This window comes from Ascaphus truei, chromosome 6 (genome assembly GCF_040206685.1).
Source record: "Ascaphus truei isolate aAscTru1 chromosome 6, aAscTru1.hap1, whole genome shotgun sequence".
Taxonomy (NCBI): domain Eukaryota; kingdom Metazoa; phylum Chordata; class Amphibia; order Anura; family Ascaphidae; genus Ascaphus; species Ascaphus truei.
The window spans coordinates 35747270-35775017 of NC_134488.1; the positions used below are offsets into that span (position 1 = coordinate 35747270).

Consider the following 27748-nt stretch of genomic DNA (forward strand, 5'->3'; position numbering starts at 1 on the left):
GTGAATACACACACATGGCAATAGGGAGTGCTTGACATGCAGCCCAGGTTATTACACTGATTATCAAGGTCTCCATATGTTACAGAATCATTTCCTTTCAGCCTCTGAGACTGGACTCACTTTTCAGGAGCTTCATACACAGACCCCAAATCTCCTGGTACATTCAATGATTTATATAACCTCCCCCATTGTCACTGATCCTCTCAATTCCCCCTTTAGTCACCATCTGTAACCCCTCACTGCCCTTCTCTGTCTCCCCTTACTCCCCCTTTCTATTGCCCATAATCTCTCTCTATTAACAACTCCACCTCCCCTCCATTTCCCATCACTCCCCTCCTAGACCCCACATATCTTTCATAACCCCCCTCTCGGTCCCCCCTTTTCTCCTCACTCACTGCCCCCTATCCTCACTTTCAGTATCAGTCGCACCTTATCTCCAGTCTCAGTCCCAGTCTCTCCTCAGCCCCCCTCTCAGGCTGCCAGTCTCCCCTCACTCCCAGTATCAGTCACCTCATGTCTTCCCCCAGTCATCCCTCACTCCCACTTCCCCCCGTCTCTCCTTGCTTCCCCCTTCTCACCCCGTCCCTCCCACCATCAGTCCCCCCTCACTCCCGGTATCAGTCACCTCATGTCTTCCCCCCAGTCATCCCTCACTCCCACTTCCCCCCGTCTCTCCTTGCTTCCCCCTTCTCACCCCCTCCTTCCCACCCTCAGTCCCCCCTCAGTCCCCCCTCACTCCCGGTATCAGTCACCTCATGTCTTCCCCCAGTCATCCCTCACTCCCACTTCCCCTCCCCCCATCTCTCATTGTTTCCCCCTTTTCACCCCCACCCCGTCTCACCCCCTCCCACTCCCCCCCATCTCTCCTTGCTTCCCACTTCTCACCCCTCCCTCCAATCCTCAGTCCCCCAGACTCCCCCTCTCAGATCAATGGCTTATTTTAGTGTTCAATGAGTGTCTTTAACCAGTTAGCTGCTGTGTGGCCCTGCACCATGTGTTGTATGGCTGAGACCATGTGTTACTGGGTGAGAGTGGGGGTGACGGAACGTGTCATTTCAGGCAGGGTTGTGTCCCCTGTGGTTGGGGAGGGGTGTGAGTGACTGATGCAGAGGGAGGGCCACACTGTATTTGAGGTTAGAATGATATATTTCAGGCCCGGTGATGTTTTTGTAAAGGTCACAGATCCAAAAATAACCCAACTCCTGTGTTCTGATGGCACATCTGTTTCAGACTTTTGTGTTTCCTTAAACCGGGAGGTAACAGAGACTCCGCTCTGAGTGTCCCTGTGTGCAGGGAAGTCTGTCTGGCTCCTGTTAATCCCTTTTATGCCCCTTGGGACTGGGTGTCTGGTTATAATAAAGCTGGCCCCTTATGTCTCCTGCAAATCTTACATCTTGTTGTGTACAGGGGGAGAAAAGACCTTCATACAGCTCATTATAACGCGTGCGTGTGTGTGTGTGTGTGTGTGTGTGTGTGTGTGTGTGTGTGTGTGTGTGTGTGTGTGTGTGTGTGTGTGTGTGTGTGTGTGTGTGTGTGTGTGTGTGTGTATTTTTAGCACAAAAGAAAAGTATCCCACAAAAGAGCACTCTGGTGTACAAAAAAAATATACAAATTTATTATAACATCACTAAAACACTCATTCTAAAACAGTCTCTCCGAACCACTCAAACAGATAGCCTGGCCGTGCGAATGATGACCCTAACCGAAAGATAATAAGGTATGGGTTCCACAAAAATAGCTTAGCGATATGGTGTGACCTGTGTCTAAAGCGAGGGAGGTGTGAGGAAGAAATAAGCCTCCCACCACCTGGACCGGCCGGTCAAATGATCACCGAGTTAGTGCAACTAACCACCCCTCACCTAAGCAGCAGCACAGAGCAAGATGACAACTAATAACATTTGACATGACCACACATACATACATGAACAATGGGGATCACATGCAATACACTAGTACAGGTATATTCCCTGCAGATGCCTGGTAAATGAATGATAATCACAGTCGCACAGCTGGTGAGTAAACAGGCAGTCAGAGTCCCAAGTCATGCAGGCTCGCAAACTCGCGGCTGTAAAATGCTTAGCCGATATCAGCGTGGTAGGATCGTAGATCAGTTGTAAGTGAGAGCGAGTGTCCAATAGCGGCCCGGTCAGCATGCCAGGAGTGGAGAGGTTCAGAAAGAGGACATAGACATGAGGACAGCTCCCGACGTACGTTTCGCTGTAAACGCTTCCTCGGGGGGCTTAAAGGGAAGATGGCATCTGAAGGTATAAATACCGCCTCCTCCGTGACGCCAGGCCAATGAGATGCAAGCTGCAAAGAATTGAAATGGCCGATTTGGTGATGAGTGTAAGTGGTATATATCAGCTGATAGAGCACTCGGCAGGCAATGGGAGGGCAGACATAGAGATTCGCATGCTATCTGTATTCTTAGCCCACCACTAATCGTTGCGGGCTAATACAGAAGCAGATAAGTACAAGTTCACTATAATATAGCAGCATATAATAGATCATGTAAACATGAAATCGCCTGACTCATTAATTGAATTGTATGTCTTTATTTATATAGCGCCAAAAGTGTACTCAGCGCTTCACAAAGAATACAGTACAGGGAATTTTAAAAATGCAATAAGTGCAGCAAAAAACAGACAATGAGAAAGGAAATCCCTGCCCCGAAGAGCTTACAAACTAAGAGGTTTGAGGGGAAACTTACAGAGACAGCAGGTGAGGGAATAGGTCCAGTAGATGGGTGTGCTTGGCCACAATGAGTGGTATAAGTGACTGTGGGACAATAGCCATGAGTGCAGGCTATTGGGATGCTTGATTTGTGGGTCAAGTTTTAAGGTTAGTCAGTGTTAAATAAAATGGTTAACACCATTTACAGGGGAAGAGATGGCAGGGAGGCATCGGTAAGATCAAGTGTGTATGTCTGGCTTCAGGCTTAGGGGAGATCCCCAGCAGCAGGAAGGAGTAGATAGCGGGTGTGAATAGAGGATTTGTGTGGATGTTTTTATTGAGGGTTGGGAGAGAGGTATATAAATAATGGTGCAGTGGGGATTGGGGAAGTTGGAGAGAACAGGGACATTCACCAAGGAGTGAGGAAACAATAACCCGAAAAAGCAATAGGGAGGGCATAGTGAGCTACAGGAGGAGAGACATCCCAGTTATTGGAGGATAGTAACAGTACAAATAATCACAGCTTTTAGAAAGTAAAGTTCTCACAGTCCAGAGCTTCCTCAAATCTTCACCTCCAATTATAACTCCAAGATTAACTCTGCCACACACTTAAATGTTACACGTTGATGTTACATAGGCATATGGCTCACAGCCAAGGTATCCTGCCTTAAGTATTCTAAAACACAGTCACATTGACTAACAATTAAAGGAGGGGCCTGCCTAATTAACTCAGACACACCAAATTGTTAATTAAATTTTAGGATCTTTCAAATTGATAGTAGAATCCAGCTCACACATACCTGTTTAAAGAAATAAGTCAGAATGTTAGTCCAGATATTCAGAATGCATCCATGATTAAAAATGTGTGACACATCTATTCTTGTTAGTTGGAAATAATCTGTAAAATGTACTGCCTAAGATATAAAATGTCAATGATTTATATATTTATATACATTACTTGTGAGCACATTCACATGTCTTAGACAGGTCTGCAACTCTGCTTTTGCCATTATCACCTAGCATACAGTGCTTCCACTGCAGCAAGGGATTCTGGGAAATGACATACAAATGAGCACACAGTGCCACCTTTGTCTTAAATCCATTATTACATGGAATCTTTAAGCCAATGCTTGTTGTTTTAAACACAGCTTTTAAACATAGCCTGGGATGAGATGCAAAGCCAGTGAACCCACTCACAGACAGACTGTTTCGACCTTGTGTGGTGAAGACCTACCCAAGTCTTAAATTGCAAAGCCAGTACAACCAACCTCACACTGATAAGACCCACAAGATTGAAACAGTCTGTCTGCGAGTGGGTTCATTGTCTTTGCATCTAATCCCAGGCTATGTTTAAAAGCTGTGTTTAAAACAGCAAGCATTGGCTAAACGGTTCCATGTAATAATGGATTTAAGACAAAAAGGTGGCACTGTGTGCTCATTTGCATGTCATTTCCCAGAATCCCTTGCTGCAGTGGAAGCACAAACAGATAGGTGTGGAAGAAGTATGCGGTACATCATAGCGGGATATAAATCCCAGAGGCCGGAGCGTATTCCATGGCGGTTCATTTAATGTGTGTGATCACTGACTCTATGCAAGAGACGGCAAGTTTAACCCTTACGACACGTAATAAGTCAAGTACTCCCCATGCCTATTAGTGAAGGGGGCGCGGAGTGTCAGATGGGACCATGGAAAGGAGGAATTTGGGATTGGAGGAGACCCCTCACATAGGTAATTAACTGACCAGCCGTGTGTGTGACACTCACTATGTGACTCACAGATTCTGTTCCCTCGCCCTCACACATCAGGGCAGGGCACAGTCTAAAAAGTCACACGTGACATGTAATTACATACTGTATGAGAGAACCTCAGGACACAGACTTCATGTCACACACATCCCAGTGGCCATATGACATGAGTCCTGTGATGTGTCACGCAGACTTTGCTTGGGAAAACTGTCCTCAGGGTTTGTGGGGAGCAGGGCTCCATCCTAATGTCACCTTGTAATGTCCCCTCTCCTCTACTCACCACTCCAGGTGCATGTCACAGTAATATAGTCTGTATACTACTACTACCTCCTTTATGCTAAGAAACAGAGGGACACGAGATATTAGCTACTAACTCCACTAACTCCACATGAGGAGGATACAGAGACACTGCAGTATAATGTGCTTCTCACCCCCTCTGTGCAGTGACACGTTGTAGCATCCTGTGCTTCTCTCTGCAGCCGGCACTGACCCCCTCTGTGCAGTGACATGTTGTAGCATCCTGTGCTTCTCTCTGCAGCCGGCACTGACCCCCTCTGTGCAGTGACATGTTGTAGCATCCTGTTCTTCTCTCTCTGCAGCCGGCACTGACCCCCTCTGTGCAGTGACATGTTGTAGCATCCTGTGCTTCTCTCTCTGCAGCCGGCACTGACCCCCCTCTGTGCAGTGACATGTTGTAGCATAATGTGCTTCTCTCTCTGCAGCCGGCACTGACCCCCCTCTGTGCAGTGACATGTTGTAGCATCCTGTGCTTCTCTCTGCAGCCGGCACTGACCCTCCTCTGTGCAGTGACATGTTGTAGCATCCTGTGCTTCTCTCTCTGCAGCCGGCACTGACCCCCTCTGTGCAGTGACATGTTGTAGCATCCTGTGCTTCTCTCTCTGCAGCCGGCACTGACCCCCCCCTCTGTGCAGTGACATGTTGTAGCATCCTGTGCTTCTCTCTCTGCAGCCGGCACTGACCCTCTCTGTGCAGTAACATGTTGTAGCATCCTGTGCTTCTCTCTCTGCAGCCGGCACTGGCCACCTCTGTGCAGTGACATGTTGTAGCATCCTGTGCTTCTCTCTCTGCAGCCGGCACTGACCCCGTCTGTGCAGTGACATGTTGTAGCATCCTGTGCTTCTCTCTCTGTAGCCGGCACTGACCCCCTCTGTGCAGTGACATGTTGTAGCATCCTGTGCTTCTCTCTGCAGCCGGCACTGACCCCCCTCTGTGCAGTGACATGTTGTAGCATCCTGTGCTTCTCTCTACAGCCGGCACTGACCCCCCTCTGTGCAGTGACATGTTGTAGCATCCTGTGCTTCTCTCTGCAGCCGGCACTGACCCCCTCTGTGCAGTGACATGTTGTAGCATCCTGTGCTTCTCTCTACAGCCGGCACTGACCCCCCTCTGTGTAGTGACATGTTGTAGTATCCTGTGCTTCTCTCTCTGCAGCCGGCACTGACCCCCCTCTGTGCAGTGACATGTTGTAGCATCCTGTGCTTCTCTCTCTGCAGCCGGCACTGACCCCCTCTGTGCAGTGACATGTTGTAGCATCCTGTGCTTCTCTCTCTGCACCCGGCACTGTCCCCCTCTGTGCAGTGACATGTTGTAGCATCCTGTGCTTCTCTCTCTGCACCCGGCACTGTCCCCCTCTGTGCAGCTCCTGCGGTGGGTCCTGTACAGCAGAAAACGGATACTTGTGTAATGATGAAGGGAGAGTCTGCATCCCCACCACTGAGTGTGCAATGAACTCCTCTCAATACTGCCCTGCTGGAATATACTGGGACCCGTCTAGATCCTTCTGCTCAGGTGAGACTGTAGCGTTTTATACATGTCGGAGTCTGATCAATAACTGATATTTAGAAGATCTTTGACCAATATCTGATAGATTACAATTGACGGATCAATGAGTAATAGATAAGAGCAGTCAATTATCAATAACTAATACATATGAGCTGACTGATCAATAACTAATAAATAAGAGCTCACTGATCAATAAATGACAGCTGGGAACTAATTGATTGATAACTGATAGATAGAGCTCAGTGATCACTAATTGATAGATTTGACCTAACTAATCAATAACTAATAGCAGAGGCGGAACTAGTCACCGGTGGGCTCCGGTGTAAATAGAAAATAAAGTCTCCCGTCGGGGCCCTACCTATTGTGTGGGTCCTTACGCTGAGTGACGACAGAGGGTGCCCACCGAGGTGGTGATTGTGGAAGGTGGGCCCGATTTCCGGTGGGGCCTAACTTCTGGGTGGGATCCCGCCACCGGGTAAAGCCCGAACACCACAGGTAGGGCCCGGGACGGGCTGTGCAGAGAGTGGGGCCTTTAGAAATGTTGGAACACTGTTCCGGATGCTACAACAAGAGCCGAACCTTGTTCTGGCGCCTTGAGGATGGACCCCTAAAGGTGGTGGGCCCTGGTGCTGCCGAACCAGCTGCACAAATGGCAGTACCGCCACTGGACTTAAAAGATAAGTGCTGACACTAATCAACAAATGATAGAGAATAGCTCACCGATGAATACCTGATATATAGGAACTGGCTGATCAACAACTGTTAGATAAGAGTGACTGATCAATAAGTGATAAGACATCACTGATCCAAAACAAATGGATAAGAATTGACACTGGTCAACAACAGATAGGTGAGAATTGGCACTGATCAATAACTGTTATGTAGGAGTTTGCTGATCAATAACTGAAAGATAATAGAAATGAGCTCACTGATCTCTTCTTGGTGTGGTGGTGTGTGCACCCCGCTGTATCACAGAAGAGCTTTGTCAGGATGTGGGAAGGGGTGGGGGTGGGGAGAGCGACCTGTGAGTGTAACAGCACCGCCCCCCAAATGCAAGTACGTCTGTGTGACAAAAACCCTCCACCATGCAGCATACAGCAAAGATAAAGAAATACTTGTGAGCACATTCACATCCCAGACAGGGCCACAAACCTGCCTTTCCCCAACATCTCTTAGCATACAATGCTTACACTGCAGCCAAGGACTCTGGGTAATGACATGCAAATGAGCACTCAGTGTGTCCCTCTTTGATTCTTATCCAATATAACATGGGTTCCATTAAGCTTATGCCTGCCATAGTACACAGCTTGTGCAGCACAGCGTGGGTTAAAGAAGTGCACAGCCAGTAACCCTTTGCACAGACAGCTTGTTAATCTGTTTTGCCCTGTGCTTCCCACGTTACTTAACCACGGCTCCCATGTGTTGCTAACTGGTGTCGGCGAGGTAAGCCGTTATTCTTTCATAATACAGCCCTTGCCAGACTTTATTGATCATTCTAGTAATGTCCGGGATCGGTTCTTTCCATAAGGCCGCAACGGTACCAATGAACCGTCATCAACATGTGGGAGATCAACTTGCGTTCCTCGCATGATGTATTCTGGATCGGTCTACTGAACAGCGGGGTGCATGGGCTGATCCCTACCGACCGGCCCAAAGCCCTGCCAACCAGCTGGGAGACCTCCTGCCATCAACTGGAGACAACGGGGCAGTTCCACCATATGTGGTCACATCTCCAAAACCATCTGGGGTGAAGTTGGATTGTACATCATGTTGAGCCTGTCAGGGGTCAGGTACATCGGTAGAGTACTTAGCAGCTGTTCACTTTTATGCCTTATGGATATTGTAACTGTTGCGTCCATGTGTCACCCCCGTCCTGGGGATCTAGTCGTGTTTAAATCTGTCTCCCCAATGTCTAATGTGTGTGTATATATATATATGATTGTTCTGATTCACGAGTTCTGCTGGAAGTGGAGACCATCAGATAAAAATATCCGTGGCCGGTCAGGAAGGGGTAAAAAGTGCAGAATCCCAAAGCATCGCATCACAACGGAAGCAACGTTTCTGGTGTATTGCCGACAATACTCAGATAATACTCAGGCAATACTTGGGTCATTTGTACCCAGGGCAGGTGTTGATATTCAAAATGCCAATAGTTGTACATTAAATACTACTGTCACGTTCTTCCTAATACATTGGTAATATGTAGGTAATACTGAAAATATACCCACACACTGCTCTGCGCTCTCACACACACACACACACTGCTCTGCGCTCTCACACACACACACACACACAAACACACTGCTCTGCGCTCTCACACACACACTGCTCTGCGCTCTCTCTCACACACACACACACACACACTGACTTGCACTTTTTCACATACTGCGTTGCCCTCTGTCACACACATGCACACAGCCCTGCCCTTTGTCACACACACTGCTCAGCGCTCTGTCATAAACACTCACTGCTCTGCTCTCTGTTTACACACACACTGCTCTGCACTCTCACACACAGACATACACACACAGATTTTCACTGCACTTTTTAACACACACTTCACTGTCATACAAACGTGCTAGGCTCTGTTCTGTCACACAAACATACACACACAGCTCTGCTCTCTGTCACACACATTGCTCTGCTCTCTATCTCACACACACACACACTACTCAGCTCTCTGACACACAAACACACACATAGCTCTCTGTCACACACACACACACACACACACACACACACACACACACACACACACACACACACACACACACACACACACACACACACACAGCTCTCTGTCACACACACACACACACACACACACACACACACACACACACACACACACACACACACACACACACACACACACACACACACACACCTCTCTGTCACACACACACACATACACACACACACACTTCACCTCCTGACACAGGAAGTTTCCCCGGACTTTGCTCCGGGTGGGGAGAGCTGCGCTGATCTGTGCTGCAGGAGAAGCTGCATTGTGTAGTTGCCTCCCTGTGTGGTGAAGTTGTTCTCTGTCACACTATGGGGGTTGCAATGTCCCTGAAGTTGCCCCCTGCGTCCGGCCCGCACCCTGTGAGCTGTGCAGACATCATTCTGGGACCTGGCAAGGAGGTGACTCTGCGGGGGGGAGGGGGTAGTGTCCTGCAGGGGTGGACACAATGCTCTGCAGGAGGGAGGGGGCAGTGTCCTGCAGGGGGGGACACAATGCTCTGCCGGAGGGGGGGGCAGTGTCCTGCAGGGGGGACACAATGCTCTGCCGGAGGGGGGGGGCAGTGTCCTGCAGGGGGGACACAATGCTCTGCCGGAGGGGGGGGGGCAGTGTCCTGCAGGGGGGACACAATGCTCTGCCGGAGGGGGGGTAGTGTCCTGCAGGGGGGACACAATGCTCTGCCGGAGGGGGGGGGGCAGTGTCCTGCAGGGGGGACACAATGCTCTGCAGGAGGGGGGGGGGGCAGTGTCCTGCAGGGGGGACACAATGCTCCTGCAGGAGGGGGGGGCAGTGTCCTGCAGGGGGGGACACATGGCTCTGCAGAAGGGAGGGGGGCAGTGTCCTGCAGGGGGGCACACAATGCTCTGCAGAAGGGAGGGGGCAGTGTCCTGCAGGGGGGCACAGAACAAACATTTTCTAGCAAGAGCTGCACAATGTAAAAAAAAGGTTGGGAACCCCTGCTCTGCAGTGATATAGAGATGCGATGCTCTGCAGTGATATAGAGATGCGATGCTCTGCAGTGATATAGAGGTGCGATGCTCTGCAGTGATATAGAGGTGCGATGCTCTGCAGTGATATAGAGGTGCGATGCTCTGCAGTGATATAGAGGTGCGATGCTCTGCAGTGATATAGAGATGCGATGCTCTGCAGTGATATAGAGGTGCGATGCTCTGCAGTGATATAGAGATGCGATGCTCTGCAGTTATATAGAGGTACGATGCTCTGCAGTGATATAGAGATGCGATGCTCTGCAGTGATATAGAGGTGCGATGCTCTGCAGTGATATAGAGATGCGATGCTCTGCAGTGATATAGAGGTGCGATGCTCTGCAGTGATATAGAGGTGCGATGCTCTGCAGTGATATAGAGGTGCGATGCTCTGCAGTGATATAGAGATGCGATGCTCTGCAGTGATATAGAGGTGCGATGCTCTGCAGTGATATAGAAGTGCGATGCTCTGCAGTGATATAGAGGTGCGATGCTCTGCAGTGATATAGAGGTGCGATGCTCTGCAGTGATATAGAAGTGCGATGCTCTGCAGTGATATAGAGGTGTGATGCTCTGCAATGATATAGAGGTGCGATGCTCTGCAGTGATATAGAAGTGCGATGCTCTGCAGTGATATAGAGGTGCGATGCTCTGCAATGATATAGAGGTGCGATGCTCTGCAGTGATATAGAAGTGCGATGCTCTGCAGTGATATAGAGGTGCGATGCTCTGCAGTGATATAGAGGTGCGATGCTCTGCAGTGATATAGAGGTGCGATGCTCTGCAGTGATATAGAGGTGCGATGCTCTGCAGTGATATAGAGGTGCGATGCTCTGCAGTGATATAGAGGTGCGATGCTCTGCAGTTATATAGAGGTACGATGCTCTGCAGTGATATAGAGGTGTGATGCTCTGCAGTGATATAGAGGTGCGATGCTCTGCAGTGATATAGAGGTGTGATGCTCTGCAGTGATATAGAGATGCGATGCTCTGCAGTGATATAGAGGGGCGATGCTCTGCAGTGATATAGAGATGCGATGCTCTGCAGTGATATAGAGATGCGATGCTCTGCAGTGATATAGAGGTGCGATGCTCTGCAGTGATATAGAGGTGCGATGCTCTGCAGTGATATAGAGATGCGATGCTCTGCAGTGATATAGAGATGCGATGCTCTGCAGTGATATAGAGGTGCGATGCTCTGCAGTGATATAGAGATGCGATGCTCTGCAGTGATATAGAGGTGCGATGCTCTGCAGTGATATAGAGATGCGATGCTCTGCAGTGATATAGAGGTGCGATGCTCTGCAGTGATATAGTGGTGCGATGCTCTGCAGTGATAGAAGTGCGATGCTCTGCAGTGATATAGAGGTGCGATGCTCTGCAGTGATATAGAGGTACGATGCTCTGCAGTGATATAGAGGTGCGATGCTCTGCAGTGATATAGAGGTGCGATGCTCTGCAGTGATATAGAGGTACGATGCTCTGCAGTGATATAGAGGTGCGATGCTCTGCAGTGATATAGAGGTGCGATGCTCTGCAGTGATATAGAAGTGCGATGCTCTGCAGTGATATAGAGGTGCGATGCTTTGCAGTGATGCGCTATAGAGGTGCAATGCTCTGCAGTGATGCGATATAGAGGTGCGATGCTCTGCAGTGATGTGATATGGCGGTGCGATGCTCTGCTGTGATGTGATATAGAGGTGCGATATAGAGGTGAGATGCTCTGCAGTGATGCGATATAGAGGTGCAATGCTCTGCAGTGATGCTCTGTAGAGGTGCGATGCTCTGCAGTGATGTGATTTAGAGGTGCGATGCTCTGCAGTGATATGATATATATAGGTGCGATGCTCTGCAGTAATGTGATATTGCGGTGCGATGCTCTGCAGTGATATGATAAGACGGAGCACTGATCTGCAGCTCTGCGTTGTGTCCCCGTGTGTGCAGGGCACTTTCTTCCGGCTGTTTTACCCCTGCAGCTCCACTGATGCTCTGCAGCGCCCCTTGTGGGCTCCGCGTGCAGAGTATCTCAGGGGCCTCACCGGGTCCGTGGGCTGGGACAGCAGCATTGCACAATATGGCGCCTCACTACTACTGGGTAACTCTGTGTGTGTATCAGTGTGTGTAACTGTATCAGTGTGTATCCGTGTGTCTGTCGGTGTGTATCTATATCTGTATGTCTGCCAGTCACCCATCTTGGGACCTCTGACCTTTGTCTGTGTGTCTGCAGGAAGTCCTCGACTCCCCATCACCTGGAACGGTCCCTTTGTGGCCGGTGAGGACAGGAAGCCACTCATCATCTTCTCTCATGGGCACGGAGCCTTCAGGTGAGGGAGGGCCCCCAAAAACTTCCAGGGACCCGCAAGAACATTAAAGCCCACCCCTCCACAACCTGTGGAGGGGACCCTGAGTGCACAGACACCTCTCCCCCCCCCCCAAACTGTGGAGAGGACCCCAGGTACACAGCCCCGCCCCCCAAAAACTAAGGGGCCCTCAAAGAACCAGAGCCCAACAACCCAACAAAAACTGTGGAGAGGACCCCAGGAGAACAGCCCCCCAAAAAACTAAGGGGCCCTAAAAAAACAGCCCAACACCCTCCCCCCCAAACTGGAGAGTACGCCAGGAGCACAGCCCCCCCCAAAAACTAAGGAGCCCTCAAAAAAAGAGCCCAACACCACCCCCCCCCTCCAAACTGTGTACCCCAGAAAACACAGCCCTCCCCAAACTGAGGAGAGGACCCCGAGAACAAAGCTCCCCTCAAATTAAGGACTTCCCAAGAACACTGTACCCCCCAAACTGATGGGACTCCAGGAACATGGCCCCCAATAATGTAATACCTGTAAGCCGAGACCCCCAAAGCTAATATATAGACTCCCAAAAATGTTATGCAGTCGTGTGGAGCTCCTGTATGTGCACGTGTTACATACGTGTGAACCTCTTGGTCTGACCTCTGATCTCTTTTAGGACAATGTACTCAGCACTATGCACTGAGCTGGCATCACAAGGCTTTCTGGTGGCTGCCATAGAGCACAGGTGTGTAACAGTAACACAAGAATGTAACAGGAGTGGCTCAGCGTGTGCCACAGATAATATTATATCACACATGCACGGCTTAGCGTGTGCCACGTATAATAATATTATATAACTCAGGAGTGGCTCAGTGTGTGCCCCAGATAATATTATATCACACAGGCAGGGCTCAGTGAGTGCCACGTGCAATAATATTATATCACAAGGCAGGGCTCAGCGAGTGCCAAGTACAATAATATTATATCACAGACATTGCTCAGCGTGTGCCACGTAAAATACCCTATTTCCTCGATTCTAAGACGCACCTTTTTTCCTATTTTCACATGTCTGAAATCGGGGTGCGTCTTAGAATCGATGTATAAATTATTTTATTTTTTTTAAAGTGTCCACAGTACTAACCCCGTCTTTTCACTTACAATGTTTCAGGAGGGGTCCCATGTCAACAGAGGATGAAGAGGGTGGTTGCGGCAGGAGAGGTGCCACGTCTGCAGATGGTTGAAGATGGACAGCGAGCGAGACTGCGGCGGTAGGACAGGTTCCAAGTCTGCAGGTGAATGAAGATAATAAGACAGCGGGTGGGCGTGCAGTGGGGGCGGCAGGAGATCATAACAGCAGCAGAGCTGAGCAGGAGCAGAGCAGCATAGGGGAATGGCTGGGAAGGAGCACGCTGTAACCGGTAGTCAGACACCGGTCAACTTCCGGTGTCACAGTGTGCTCCTTCCCAGCCGTTCCCCTATGCCGCTCTGCTCCTGCTCAGCTCTCTTGCTATTATGATCTCCTGCCGCTGCCACCACCCACCCGCTGTCTTATCTTCATTCACCTGCAGACTTGGGAGCTGTCCTCCCGCTGCACACCCGCCCGCTGTCCATCTTCAACCATCTGCAGACGTGGCACCTCTCCTGCCGCCACCACCCACTTCATCCTCCGCTGACATGGGACCTCTCCTGAAACATGGTAGGTGAAAAAGTAATTTTCCTCGATTGTAAGGGCCAAATCGGTGGTGCGTCTTACAATCGATGGCGTCTTAGAATCGAGGAAATACGGTAATAATATTATATCACACAGGCAGGGCTCAGCGTGTGCCACGTACAATAATATTATATCACAGGCAGGGCTCAGCATGTGCCACGTACAATAATATTATATCACAGGCACGGCTCAGCGTGTGCCACGTAAAATAATAATATATCACACAGGCAGGGCTCAGCGAGTGCCACGTAAAATAATAATATATCACACAGGCAGGGCTCAGCGTGTGCCACGTACAATAATATTATATCACAGGCACTGCTCATCGTGTGTCACGTAAAATAATAATATTATATCACACAGGCAGGGCTCAGCATGTGCCATGTACAATAATATTATATCACAGGCACGGCTCAGCGAGTGCCTCGTAAAATAATAATATATCACACAGGCACGGCTCAGCGTGTGCCACGTAAAATAATAATATATCACACAGGCAGGGCTCAGCGAGTGCCACGTAAAATAATAATATATCACACAGGCAGGGCTCAGCGTGTGCCACGTACAATAATATTATATCACAGACACTGCTCATCGTGTGTCACGTAAAATAATAATATTATATCACACAGGCAGGGCTCAGCATGTGCCACGTACAATAATATATCACAGACACTGCTCAGCGTGTGTCGCGTAAAATAATAATATTATATCACACAGGCACGGCTCAGCATGTGTCACGTACAATAATATTATATCACAGGCAGGGCTCAGCATGTGCCACGTACAATAATATTATATCACACGCACGGCTCAGCGTGTGTCACGTACAATAATATTATATCACAGACATTGCTCAGCGTGTGCCACGTAAAATACCCTATTTCCTCGATTCTAAGACGCACCTTTTTTCCTATTTTCACATGTCTGAAATCGGGGTGCGTCTTAGAATCGATGTATAAATTATTTTATTTTTTTTAAAGTGTCCACAGTACTAACCCCGTCTTTTCACTTACCATGTTTCAGGAGAGGTCCCATGTCAACAGAGGATGAAGTGGGTGGTGGCGGCAGGAGATGTGCCACGTCTGCAGATGGTTGAAGATGGACAGCGAGCGGGACTGCGGCGGCAGGACAGGTTCCAAGTCTGCAGGTGAATGAAGATAATAAGACAGCGGGTGGGCGTGCGGTGGGGGCGGCAGGAGATCATAACAGCAGGAGAGCTGAGCAGGAGCAGAGCAGCATATGGGAATGGCTGGGAAGGAGCACGCTGTAACCGGTAGTCAGACACCGGTCAACTTCCGGTGTTACAGTGTGCTCCTTCCCAGCCGTTCCCCTACGCCGCTCTGCTCCTGCTCAGTTCTCTTGCTATTATGATCTCCTGCCGCTGCCACCACCACCCGCTGTCTTCTTATCTTCATTCACCTGCAGACTTGGGAGCTGTCCTCCCGCCGCACACCCCCCGCTGTCCATCTTCAACCATCTGCAGACGTGGCTCCTCTCCTGCCGCCACCACCCACTTCATCCTCCGCTGACATGGGACCTCTCCTGAAACATGGTAGGTGAAAAAGTAATTTTCCTCGATTGTAAGGGACAAATCGATGGTGCGTCTTACAATCGATGGCGTCTTAGAATCGAGGAAATACGGTAATAATATTATATCACACAGGCAGGGCTCAGCGTGTGCCACGTACAATAATATTATATCACAGGCAGGGCTCAGCATGTGCCACGTACAATAATATTATATCACAGGCAGGGCTCAGCATGTGCCACGTACAATAATATTATATCACAGGCAGGGCTCAGCGTGTGCCACGTAAAATAATAATATATCACACAGGCAGGGCTCAGCGAGTGCCACGTAAAATAATAATATATCACACAGGCAGGGCTCAGCGTGTGCCACGTACAATAATATTATATCACAGGCAGGGCTCAGCATGTGCCAAGTACAATAATATTATATCACAGGCACGGCTCAGTGTGTGCCACGTAAAATAATAATATATCACAGGCAGGGCTCAGCGTGTGCCACGTACAATAATATTATATCACAGGCAGGGCTCAGCATGTGCCACGTACAATAATATTATATCACAGGCACGGCTCAGCGTGTGCCACGTAAAATAATAATATATCACACAGGCAGGGCTCAGCGAGTGCCACGTAAAATAATAATATATCACACAGGCAGGGCTCAGCGTGTGCCACGTACAATAATATTATATCACAGGCAGGGCTCAGCATGTGCCAAGTACAATAATATTATATCACAGGCACGGCTCAGTGTGTGCCACGTAAAATAATAATATATCACACAGGCAGGGCGCAGCGAGTGCCATGTAAAATAATAATATATCACACAGGCAGGGCTCAGCGTGTGCCACGTACAATAATATTATATCACAGGCAGGGCTCAGCATGTGCCAAGTACAATAATATTATATCACAGGCACGGCTCAGCATGTGCCAAGTACAATAATATTATATCACAGGCACGGCTCAGCGTGTGCCATGTAAAATAATAATATATCACACAGGCAGGGCTCAGTGTGTGTCACGTAAAATAATAATATTATATCACACGCACGGCTCAGCATGTGTCACGTAAAATAATAATATTATATCACACAGGCAGGGCTCAGCATGTGCCACGTACAATAATATATATCAGACACTGCTCAGCGTGTGTCGCGTAAAATAATAATATATCACACAGGCAGGGCTCAGCGAGTGCCACGTAAAATAATAATATATCACACAGGCAGGGCTCAGCATGTGTCACGTAAAATAATATATCACAGACACTGCTCAGCATGTGTCACGTACAATAATATTATATCACACGCACGGCTCAGCGAGTGCCACGTAAAATAATATTATATCACACAGGCACGGCTCAGCATGTGTCACGTAAAATAATAATATTATATCAGACGCACGGCTCAGCATGTGTCACGTAAAATAATAATATTATATCACACAGGCAGGGCTCAGCATGTGCCACGTACAATAATATATCACAGACACTGCTCAGCGTGTGTCTCGTAAAATAATAATATTATATCACACGCACGGCTCAGCATGTGTCACGTAAAATAATAATATTATATCACACGCACGGCTCAGCGTGTGTCACGTACAATAATATTATATCACACGCACGGCTCAGCGTGTGTCACGTAAAATAATAATATTATATCACACGCACGGCTCAGCATGTGTCACGTACAATAATATTATATCACACGCACGGCTCAGCGTGTGTCACGTAAAATAATAATATTATATCACACGCACGGCTCAGCGTGTGTCACGTAAAATAATAATATTATATCACACAGGCAGGGCTCAGCGTGTGCCACGTTCAATACTATTATAAGAGGCACAGCTCAGCGTGTGTCACGTACAACAGTATATCACACAGACACTGCTCAGCATGTGCCCCATACAATAATATTATAACACAGGCAGGGCTCAGCGTGTGCCACGTACAATAATATTATAACACAGGCAAGGTTCAGCGAGTGCCACGGATAATAATATTATAGCCCAGGCACAGCTCAGCGTGTGCAACATACAATAATATTCTAACAGGCACGGCTCAGCGTGTACATGTACAATAATATCACACGGACAGCTCAGTGTGTGCCACGTATAATATTATATTACACAGGCACGGCTCACCATGTGCAACGTATAATATATATTACACAGGGACAGCTCTGCGTGTGCCACATATAATATTACATTACACAGGCATGGCTCAGTGAGAGCCACGTATAATAATGTAACCCCCCTGCTCAGCTCCTGGGGAGTTTATATGAAATTATCTCTTATCGTGGCTCATGCAGTATTGATTACCCTTTCAGGTGCTGGATCTGTCCAGGATGGGCGTTGGTTACCGTGTCAGGGTGCTGGATCCGTGCAGGATGGGCGTTGGTTACCTTGTCCTGGGTGCTGGATCCGTGCAGGCTGGGTGTTGGTTACCCTGTCAGGGTGCTGGATCCGTGCAGGCTGGGTGTTGGTTACTGTGTAGGGTGCTAGATCCGTGCAGGCTGGGTGTTGGTTACCCTGTCAGGGTGCTGGATCCGTGCAGGCTCGGTGTTGGTTACCCTGTCAGGGTGCTGGATCCGTGCAGGTTGGGTGTTGGTTACCCTGTCAGGGTGCTGGATCCGTGCAGACTGGGTGTTGGTTACCCTGTCAGGGTGCTGGATCCGTGCATGCTGGGTGTTGGTTACCCTGTCAGGGTGCTGGATCCGTGCATGCTGGATGTTGGTTACCATGTCTGGGTGCTGGATCCTTGTAGGTCGGGCATTGGTTACTGTGTCAGGGTCCTGGATCCGTGCAGGAAGGGTGTTGGTTACCTTGTCAGGGAGCTGGATCCATGCATGCTGGGTGTTGGTTACCCTGTCCGGGTGCTGGATCCGTGTTTGGTTACCGTGTCAGGGTGCTGGATCCGTGCTGGATGGGTGTGTGTTAGGGTGCTGGATCCGTGCAGGCTCGGTGTTGGTTACCCTGTCAGGGTGTTGGATCCGTGCAGGATGGGTGTTGGTTACCCTGTCAGGGTGTTGGATCCGTGCAGGATGGGTGTTTGGTTACCCCGTCAGGGTGTTGGATCCGTGCACGCTGGGTGTTGGTTACCTTGTCCGGGTGCTGGATCCGTGCAGGTCGGGTGTTGGTGACCGTGTCAGGGTGCTGGATCCGTGCAGGATGGGTGTTGGTTACCCTGTCAGGGTGTTGGATCCGTGCACGCTGGGTGTTGGTTACCTTGTCCGGGTGCTGGATCCGTGCAGGTCGGGTGTTGGTGACTGTGTCAGGGTGCTGGATCCGTGCAGGATGGGTGTGTGTTAGGGTGCTGGATCCGTGCAGGATGGGTGTTGGTTACCTTGTCCGGGTGTTGGATCCGTGCAGGATGGGTGTTGGTTACCTTGTCCGGGTGTTGGATCCATGCAGGTCGGGTGTTGGTTACCTTGTCAGGGTGCTGGATTCGTGCAGGATGGGTGTGTGTCAGGGTGTTAGATCCGTGCAGGATGGGTGTGTGTTACCTTGTCCGGGTCTGGATCCATGCACGCTGGGTTTTGATTACATAGTTACATAGTAGATGAGGTTGAAAAAAGACGTACGTCCATCAAGTTCAACCTATGCTAAATTTAGACAACAGATACTTTATCCTATATCTATACTTACTTATTGATCCAGAGGAAGGCAAACACAAAACCCCATTAAGGGGAAAAATTAATTCCTTCCTGACTCCAAGAATTGGCAATCGGATTAATCCCTGGATCAACATCCTTCCCATGTATACTTATTTGGTATATCCCTGTGTACCTTTCCCATCTAAAAAGATGTCCAACCTTTTTTTGAACAAATCTATTGTATCTGCTATCACAGTCTCCATGGGTAATGAATCCCACATTGTAACTCACCTTACTGTAAAGAACCCTTTCCTTTGTTGCTGGTGAAATTTCCTTTCCTCCAACCTTAAGGGATGGCCCCAAGTCCTTTGTACTGCCCGTGGGATGAATAGTTCTTTTGAAAGCTCCTTGTATTGTCCCTGAATATATTTGTATATAGTTATCATATCCCCTCTTAGACGCCTCTTTTCTAATGTAAATAAATCTAATTTAGCTAGCCTCTCCTCATAAGTTAGAATGTCCATCCCCTTTATTAATTTGGTGGCTCTTCTCTGCACTCTCTCTAGTTCCATAATGTCTTTTCTTAGGATTGGTGCCCAAAATTGTACTCCATATTCAAGGTGTGGTCTTACTAATGCTTTGTAAAGGGGCATAATTATGTTTACTTCCCTTCCATCCATTGCCCGTTTGATGCAAGATAAGATCTTGTTTGCCTTTGCAGCTACTGCATGACACTGGGCACTATTGCTAAGCCTGCTGTCTACAAGCACTCCTAAATCCTTCTCCATCAAGGATTCCCCCAATATATCTCCATTTAATTTGTAAGTCGCCTTTTCATTCTTGCATCCCAAATGCATAACCTTACATTTATCTGTATTAAACTTCATTTGCCATTTACCTGCCCACGTTTCCAGTCTCTCCAAGTCCTTCTGAAGAGAAATTACATCCTGCTCTGATTCTATTACCTTACACAATTTAGTATCATCAGCAAAGATGGAGACTTTGCTCTCGATCCCAACCTCAAGGTCATTAATAAACAAGTTAAAAAGCAGGGGTCCCAGTACCGATCCTTGAGTTACTCCACTCACTACTTTAGCCCAACCTGAAAAAGTTCCATTTATGACAACCCTCTGTTGTCTGTCCTTTAACTAGTTTTCAATCCAGGTGCATATATTATTATATTATTTTCTTTATTTTGTACACCAACCTCTTGTGTGAAACCGTATCAAAAGCCTTTGCAAAATCTAAGTAGACCACATCAACTGCATTACCCTTGTCTAAATTCCTACTTACCTCCTCAAAGAAACAAATAAGGTTAGTTTGGCAAGATCTATCCTTCATAAATCCATGCTGACTATTACCAATAATTTTGTTTTCCATTAGGTATTCCTGAATATTATCCCGTATTAAACCTTCAAGTAGTTTCCCTACTATTGAAGTCAGGCTTACAGGTCTGTAATTCCCCGGGTGTGATCTAGCTCCCTTTTTAAATATAGGCACCACATCTGCTTTACGCCAATCTTGTGGTACTGAGCCTGTGGAAATGGAGTACTTGAATATTAAATATAATGGTTTTGCTATTACTGAGCTTAACTCCTTGAGAACTCTTGGATGTATGCCATCGGGGCCAGGTGCCTTATTTACTTTAATTTTTTCAAGTCGCTTATGAACTTCTTCCTCAGTTAACCAATTGGTCATTAATATGGAGGTTGTGGCTTCCTCCTGTGGCGCTACTATTGAACTTGATTCTTCCCTGCTAAACACAGAGGCAAAGAATTTGTTTAATACCTCTGCTTTTTCCTTATCTCCAATAATCTGCCTACCCATCTCACACTGAAAGGGTCCTATATTTTCTTTTCTCATTTTTTTGTTATTAAGGTACTTAAAGAACTTTTTAGGGTTGACCTTACTTTCTATTGCAATTTTTTTTTCATTATCCATTTTTGCTAATTTAATTGCCCTTTTGCAATTTTTGTTACATTCCTTATAATTCTGATATGATGTCTCTGTCCCTTCTGACTTAAAGAATCTAAACGCCTTCCTCTTCTTGTTCATTTCCTCCCCTACCTGTTTATTTAGCCACATTGGTTTTGACTTATTTCTTTTATACTTATTACCCAAGGATATACACTGATAAGTGTGCTTTTCTAACAATGTTTTAAAGTCTGCCCATTTATCTTCTACATTTTTCCCTGCAAAAACATCATCCCATTGTATTTCTACTAGATTAGAACTCAGTTTAATAAAATCTGCCTTTCCAAAGTTGAAGGTCTTTGTTGAACCCAAGTAATCTGTTTTTTGATAATTTATTTCAAATGAGACCATGTTATGATCACTGTTACCCAAATGTTCCAGGACTTGAATATTTGTTATTACTTCTACATTGTTTGATATGACCAAATCCAGAACTGCCCCTCTCCTGGTTGGTTCCTCAATAATTTGGGTCATATAATTATCTTTAAGCACCCCCAAAAACCTGTTTCCTTTTGTTGTAACGCTAATCTCATTGCCCCAGTCTATGTCTGGATAATTAAAATCCCCCATTATGCAAACATGACCCAGTTTTGATGCCTTCTCCATTTGCAAAAGTATTTTAGCTTCCTCAATCTCGCAGATATTTGGTGGTTTATAGCATATTCCCACAAACATTTTCTTTATACTTTTACCTCCACTGCTAATTTCTATCCCCAAGGTCTCTACGTTTTCATCATTCCCTTCATAGATATCATCCCTTATAATAGGTTTTAGATCTGGTTTAACATATAGACATACTCCACCTCCCCTTCTATTTGTTCGATCCTTCCGAAAAAGAGAATACCCCTTTAAATTAACTGTCCAGTCATGAGTTTCATCCCACCATGTTTCAGTAATGCCTATGATATCATACTGCTCCCTTGTAGCTATTAATTCAAGCTCCCCCATTTTATCTGTCAGGCTTCTTGCATTAGCAAGCATGCATTTAAGTTTTTTTTCAGCCTGTACTATTATCTTATCTGCTCCTTCCTTTCTGCTCCCACTTGGTTTAGTCTTTAGAAGTTTTCTAGTATTATTTCCATTTATTATGGGTATCTCACTGCTTGTCAAACTTGCACTTGCCCCCATTCTACCTCCATACCACCTTGAAACCTCATCTATTCCATTTAGTTCATTATCTGTTTCATTCCCCTCCCCCCTCCACCCTGTCCGGGTGCTGGATCCGTGCAGGTCGGGTGTTGGTTGCCTTGTCAGGGTGCTCGATCCGTGCAGGCTGGATGTTGGTTACCTTGTTTGGTGCTGGATCCGTGCAGGATGGGTGTTGGTTACCCTGTCCGGGTGCTGGATCCGTGCAGGCTGGATGTTGGTTACCTTGTCCGGGTGCTGGATCCGTGCAGGATGGGTGTTGGTTATTGTTTCAGGGTGTTGGATTCGTGCAGGCTGGGTGTTGGTTACCTTGTCCGGGTGTTGGATCCGTGCAGGATGGGTGTTGGTTATTGTGTCAGGGTGTTGGATTCGTGCAGGCTGGGTGTTGGTTATTGTGTCAGGGTGTTGGATTCGTGCAGGCTGGGTGTTGGTTATCTTGTCCGGGTGTTGGATCCGTGCAGGATGGGTGTTGGTTATTGTGTCAGGGTGCTGGATCCGTGCAGGATGGGCGTTGGTTACCGTGTCTGGGTGCTGGATCCGTGCAGGATGGGCGTTGGTTACCGTGTCAGGGTGCTGGATTCCTGCAGGATGGGTGTTGGTTACTGTGTAGGGTGCTGAATCCGTGCAGGAAGGGTGTTGGTTACCGTGTCCGAGTGCTGGATCCGTGCAGGATGGGCGTTGGTTACCTTGTCCGGGTGCTGGATCCGTGCAGGATGGGTGTTGGTTACCGTGTCCGGGTGCTGGATCTGTGCAGGATGGGCATTGGTTACCCTGTCCGGGTGCTGGATCTGTGCAGGATGGGTGTTGGTTACCTTGTCCGGGTGCTGGATCTGTGCAGGATGGGCTTTGGTTACCTTGTCCGGGTGCTGGATCCGCGCAGGATGGGCGTTGGTTACCTTGTCCGGGTGCTGGATCTGTGCAGGATGGGCGTTGGTTACCTTGTCCGGGTGCTGGATCCGTGCAGGATGGGCGTTGGTTACCGTGTCCGGGTGCTGGATCCGTGCAGGATGGGCGTTGGTTACCTTGTCCGGGTGCTGGATCTGTGCAGGATGGGTGTTGGTTAATTTGTCCGGGTGCTGGATCTGTGCAGGATGGCCGTTGGTTATGCAATGATGGGCACAGGGAACTTTATTCATACAAACACCAGCGTTATTAATCACAGTTGATACAGTCTGCTTTACATTGTACGCATCACTTTGTGCATAGCACTGTTCTTTGTATGTGCTGTCTGTATCCTCTTCCCTAGTCATCCTCTATCTCGGCCCACAAGGGAGGTACTGCATGACTAATCCTTGTTATCTAAGTGATCCCTCTGCTGTGTAGCGTTGGTAATGCTCCATCTCCTGTGGGCCCCAACCGAGCTTTGTACTACTCTCTGTTGTCAGTATCCCCCTCTCAGGTACTGAATGCCATCTCATATCCTTCTGGGTGAGAAACAGCTATGGAACCTCCAATGGGGCTGGTCCAGCTGTGCCCCAGGGCTGCGGCTTGGGGAGCCCCCTCTGGGCATAGGCTGCCTCTGTGCGACTCATAAGAGTTGTGTGGAGCCATTCCTGGGGACGCAATCTATGTAGGGCAATGTCCCTAACTATAACACAAATAAAGGGGATCCTTACCCTATACTCATTTATATTATAAACCTATATACACTACAGTGAGGTCCCCCACCTGTGACTCCTCCTGGGTCCTGACCTTCTAGAACCTTCCTAAAATATATATATATTTATATATATATATATATATATATATTAAATGTAAAATTAGACAGCGCCTAGATAAGTACCAGCCTCACAGCAGACTCCCAATGACAAACAAATCACCAAAATGGTCAACACAGATGACCTATATTAGGTACTATTAAACAAAATATGTGAACTCTGATGGTGATTGAATGTAAGTTGTGAGTAAAAAGTATGAAAAAATATATAAAAATTGTAAAAACCACAAATATAAAAATATGAAAAACCAATGAAAAAATTATTAAAAAAATATTTAAATAAAAATATTCTTTCACTTGATGATGGGTATTCTTTGTAGGAATTTTAGAAAGTTCAGGCTGCTTCTTCCTTGGGGTCAACAACCTCCCAGCAGATTCTATTGGAAAAAAAAGGGAAGAGGAAAAGCGCCCGATCCATGTGTAAAATCCAAATACAAAGTTTTAATATAAATGACAAGACAAATGCACACTCACAATTTGTCAATGCAAATAAAGCATTGTATGGGTAAACCCATGCGCCAACGTATAGCCTGCTCGCCGACCGCTTGCTCCGTTAGGCTGCGGTCCCAGTAATGTCTGTGACACGCGCGCCCGGCGGGGGGGGGGGGCGGCGCATGCACAGCGCTAGCCGCGATCTGCGGTCTGAGGGGAGAGAGGGAGCTTGAGATGGGAGGGGGCGTGGTCGGGAATTTGCGGAGGCGTGGCCATAATGTCACGCGGCTGGTTCGCCCTCATTGGGTGAACCGCCGGTGGGGGCGTGGCCACGCCTCCGTCACAAGTTTTAAACTCAATTTCATTGAGTTTAAAAAATCTTGCCGCACGGCGCGGCTGCACCTTCAGCGGGAAGGTGAGTACTGGGCCCTTCCCCATTGAGGGGCGGTGCTTACACGCACAGCGCACGCCGAGCCGTGCGCTGTGGCAGTGACTGGGACCGCAGCCTTACATCAAACCTCACTGCTGCCGGTGTATCATGGTAGATTGTCCCTCCGGCAACTCAAATGAACAGCCTGTAGTTCCTGGCAAGTTTTTTTGTTGTTGTATTACGTATTGCGTGCGGCTCAGGGAATGTCTTCCCCTTCCTGGCAATTGGAGTATGAGCTAGTCCACCACCGTAGCTCAGTAAAACCACGTTCTAAGACAAAGCCGTCACCTAGAACGGCGAAACGCATAGTGCGTGGCTCACAGATCAGACCGGGAGAGAGAGGCAGCTTCGGAATACCCGCAGACGTCAGTGCCGGTGGAGTGAAAGACCGGAAGTGACATATCGGCCATAGCGCGGTTGAGGATGCGGAAGAGATCCACCGAGGTGTCGGTGAGGAGCAGTCCTGAGGTCGCGACTCGGCAGAATATCCCTCCTGCACTGTGTATACCCTGCTGTATTATCTCATCCACACTGTAAGCCTCCATTTTTATCCTTTGGCATAAATATATTTTATTACTATGGTATTTTTCTCTTTTTGAGGTTTGGTGTTCCTCCTACCACACTGGCCTGGAATCATCCCTTTCCATGGCTGGAATTTCTGCTCTTATATACCTACTCTGTTGTGAGTGTGCATTTGGGAGCTCCTACATTTTTCACGTTTGTTGTACATAAAATACTTGCACTATGTAGTGTTTTTTCTTTTTTAAGGTATTATTGCTCCCCTAGTGTTTTCTACATATAGTCACCCAGCAGCACCATGTGATGGGAAAGGGGCGTTATGTCTGTGTGGGCATGAACGGTTATCCCTCTATGGCCCTAGTAATCCCAAAGGGAGGTTTACACTAATATTATTACATCACACAGGGACAGCTCAGCGTGTGCCATGTAGTAATAATATTATATATAACACAGGAACCGCTCATCACGTGCCACGTATATTATTATTATTATTAAATTACACAAGGACAGCTCAGCATGTACCACATATAATATTAAACATCAAAGGGGCAACTGAGTATGAGCAACGTATAATATTATTATTATATCACCAAAGAATGGCTCAGCATGTCCCACATATAATATTATGATATCACCAAAGGATGGCTCAGCATGTCCCACGTATAATATTATTATTATTATATCACCAAAGGATGGCTCAGCATGTCCCACGTATAATATTATTATTATTATATCACCAAAGGATGGCTCAGCATGTCCCACGTATAATATTATTATATCACCAAAGGATGGCTCAGCATGTCCCACGTATAATATTATTATTATATCACCAAAGGATGGCTCAGCATGTCCCACGTATAATATTATTATTATATCACCAAAGGATGGCTCAGCATGTCCCACGTATAATATTATTATTATATCACCAAAGGATGGCTCAGCATGTCCCACGTATAATATTATTATATCACCAAAGGTTGGCCCAGCATGTCCCACGTATAATATTATTATTATTATATCACCCAAGGACGGTTCAGCATGTCCCACTTATAATATTATTATTATATCACCAAAGGATGGCTCAGCATGTCCCACATATAATATTATTATATCACCAAAGGATGGCTCAGCATGTCCCACGTATAATATTATTATTATATCACCAAAGGATGGCTCAGCATGTCCCACGTATAATATTATTATTATATCACCAAAGGATGGCTCAGCATGTCCCACGTATAATATTATTATTATATCACCAAAGGATGGCTCAGCATGTCCCACTTATAATATTATTATTATATCACCAAAGGATGGCTCAGCATGTCCCACGTATAATATTATTATATCACCAAAGGATGGCTCAGCATGTCCCACGTATAATATTATTATTATATCACCAAAGGATGGCTCAGCATGTCCCACGTATAATATTATTATATCACCAAAGGATGGCTCAGCATGTCCCACGTATAATATTATTATATCACCAAAGGATGGCTCAGCATGTCCCACGTATAATATTATTATATCACCAAAGGTTTGCCCAGCATGTCCCACGTATAATATTATTATTATTATATCACCCAAGGACGGCTCAGCATGTCCCACGTATAATATTATTATTATATCACCAAAGGAGGGCTCAGCATGTCCCACGTATAATATTATTATTATTATATCACCAAAGGATGGCTCAGCATGTCCCACGTATAATATTATTATATCACCAAAGGATGGCTCAGCATGTCCCACGTATAATATTATTATTATATCACCAAAGGATGGCTCAGCATGTCCCACGTATAATATTATTATTATATCACCAAAGGATGGCTCAGCATGTCCCACGTATAATATTATTATTATATCACCAAAGGATGGCTCAGCATGTCCCACGTATAATATTATTATATCACCAAAGGTTGGCCCAGCATGTCCCACGTATAATATTATTATTATTATATCACCCAAGGACGGTTCAGCATGTCCCACTTATAATATTATTATTATATCACCAAAGGATGGCTCAGCATGTCCCACATATAATATTATTATATCACCAAAGGATGGCTCAGCATGTCCCACGTATAATATTATTATTATATCACCAAAGGATGGCTCAGCATGTCCCACGTATAATATTATTATTATATCACCAAAGGATGGCTCAGCATGTCCCACGTATAATATTATTATTATATCACCAAAGGATGGCTCAGCATGTCCCACTTATAATATTATTATTATATCACCAAAGGATGGCTCAGCATGTCCCACGTATAATATTATTATATCACCAAAGGATGGCTCAGCATGTCCCACGTATAATATTATTATTATATCACCAAAGGATGGCTCAGCATGTCCCACGTATAATATTATTATATCACCAAAGGATGGCTCAGCATGTCCCACGTATAATATTATTATATCACCAAAGGAT

At 47.0% G+C, this 27748-nt stretch overlaps 1 protein-coding gene across 1 annotated transcript in view; it reads left to right on the forward strand.

Annotated features, from left to right (window-relative positions):
• The first annotated feature begins 9090 nt into the window (after positions 1-9090).
• PAFAH2 (platelet activating factor acetylhydrolase 2) overlaps positions 9091-27748 on the forward strand; it is a 28631-nt gene continuing 9973 nt past the window's right edge. The window contains exons 1-4 of the mRNA XM_075603976.1: positions 9091-9366; positions 11895-12045; positions 12178-12274; positions 12912-12980. Coding sequence (XP_075460091.1) covers positions 9277-9366; positions 11895-12045; positions 12178-12274; positions 12912-12980 — 407 coding nt within the window. The 5' untranslated portion in view covers positions 9091-9276. The remainder of the gene's footprint in view (positions 9367-11894; positions 12046-12177; positions 12275-12911; positions 12981-27748) is intronic.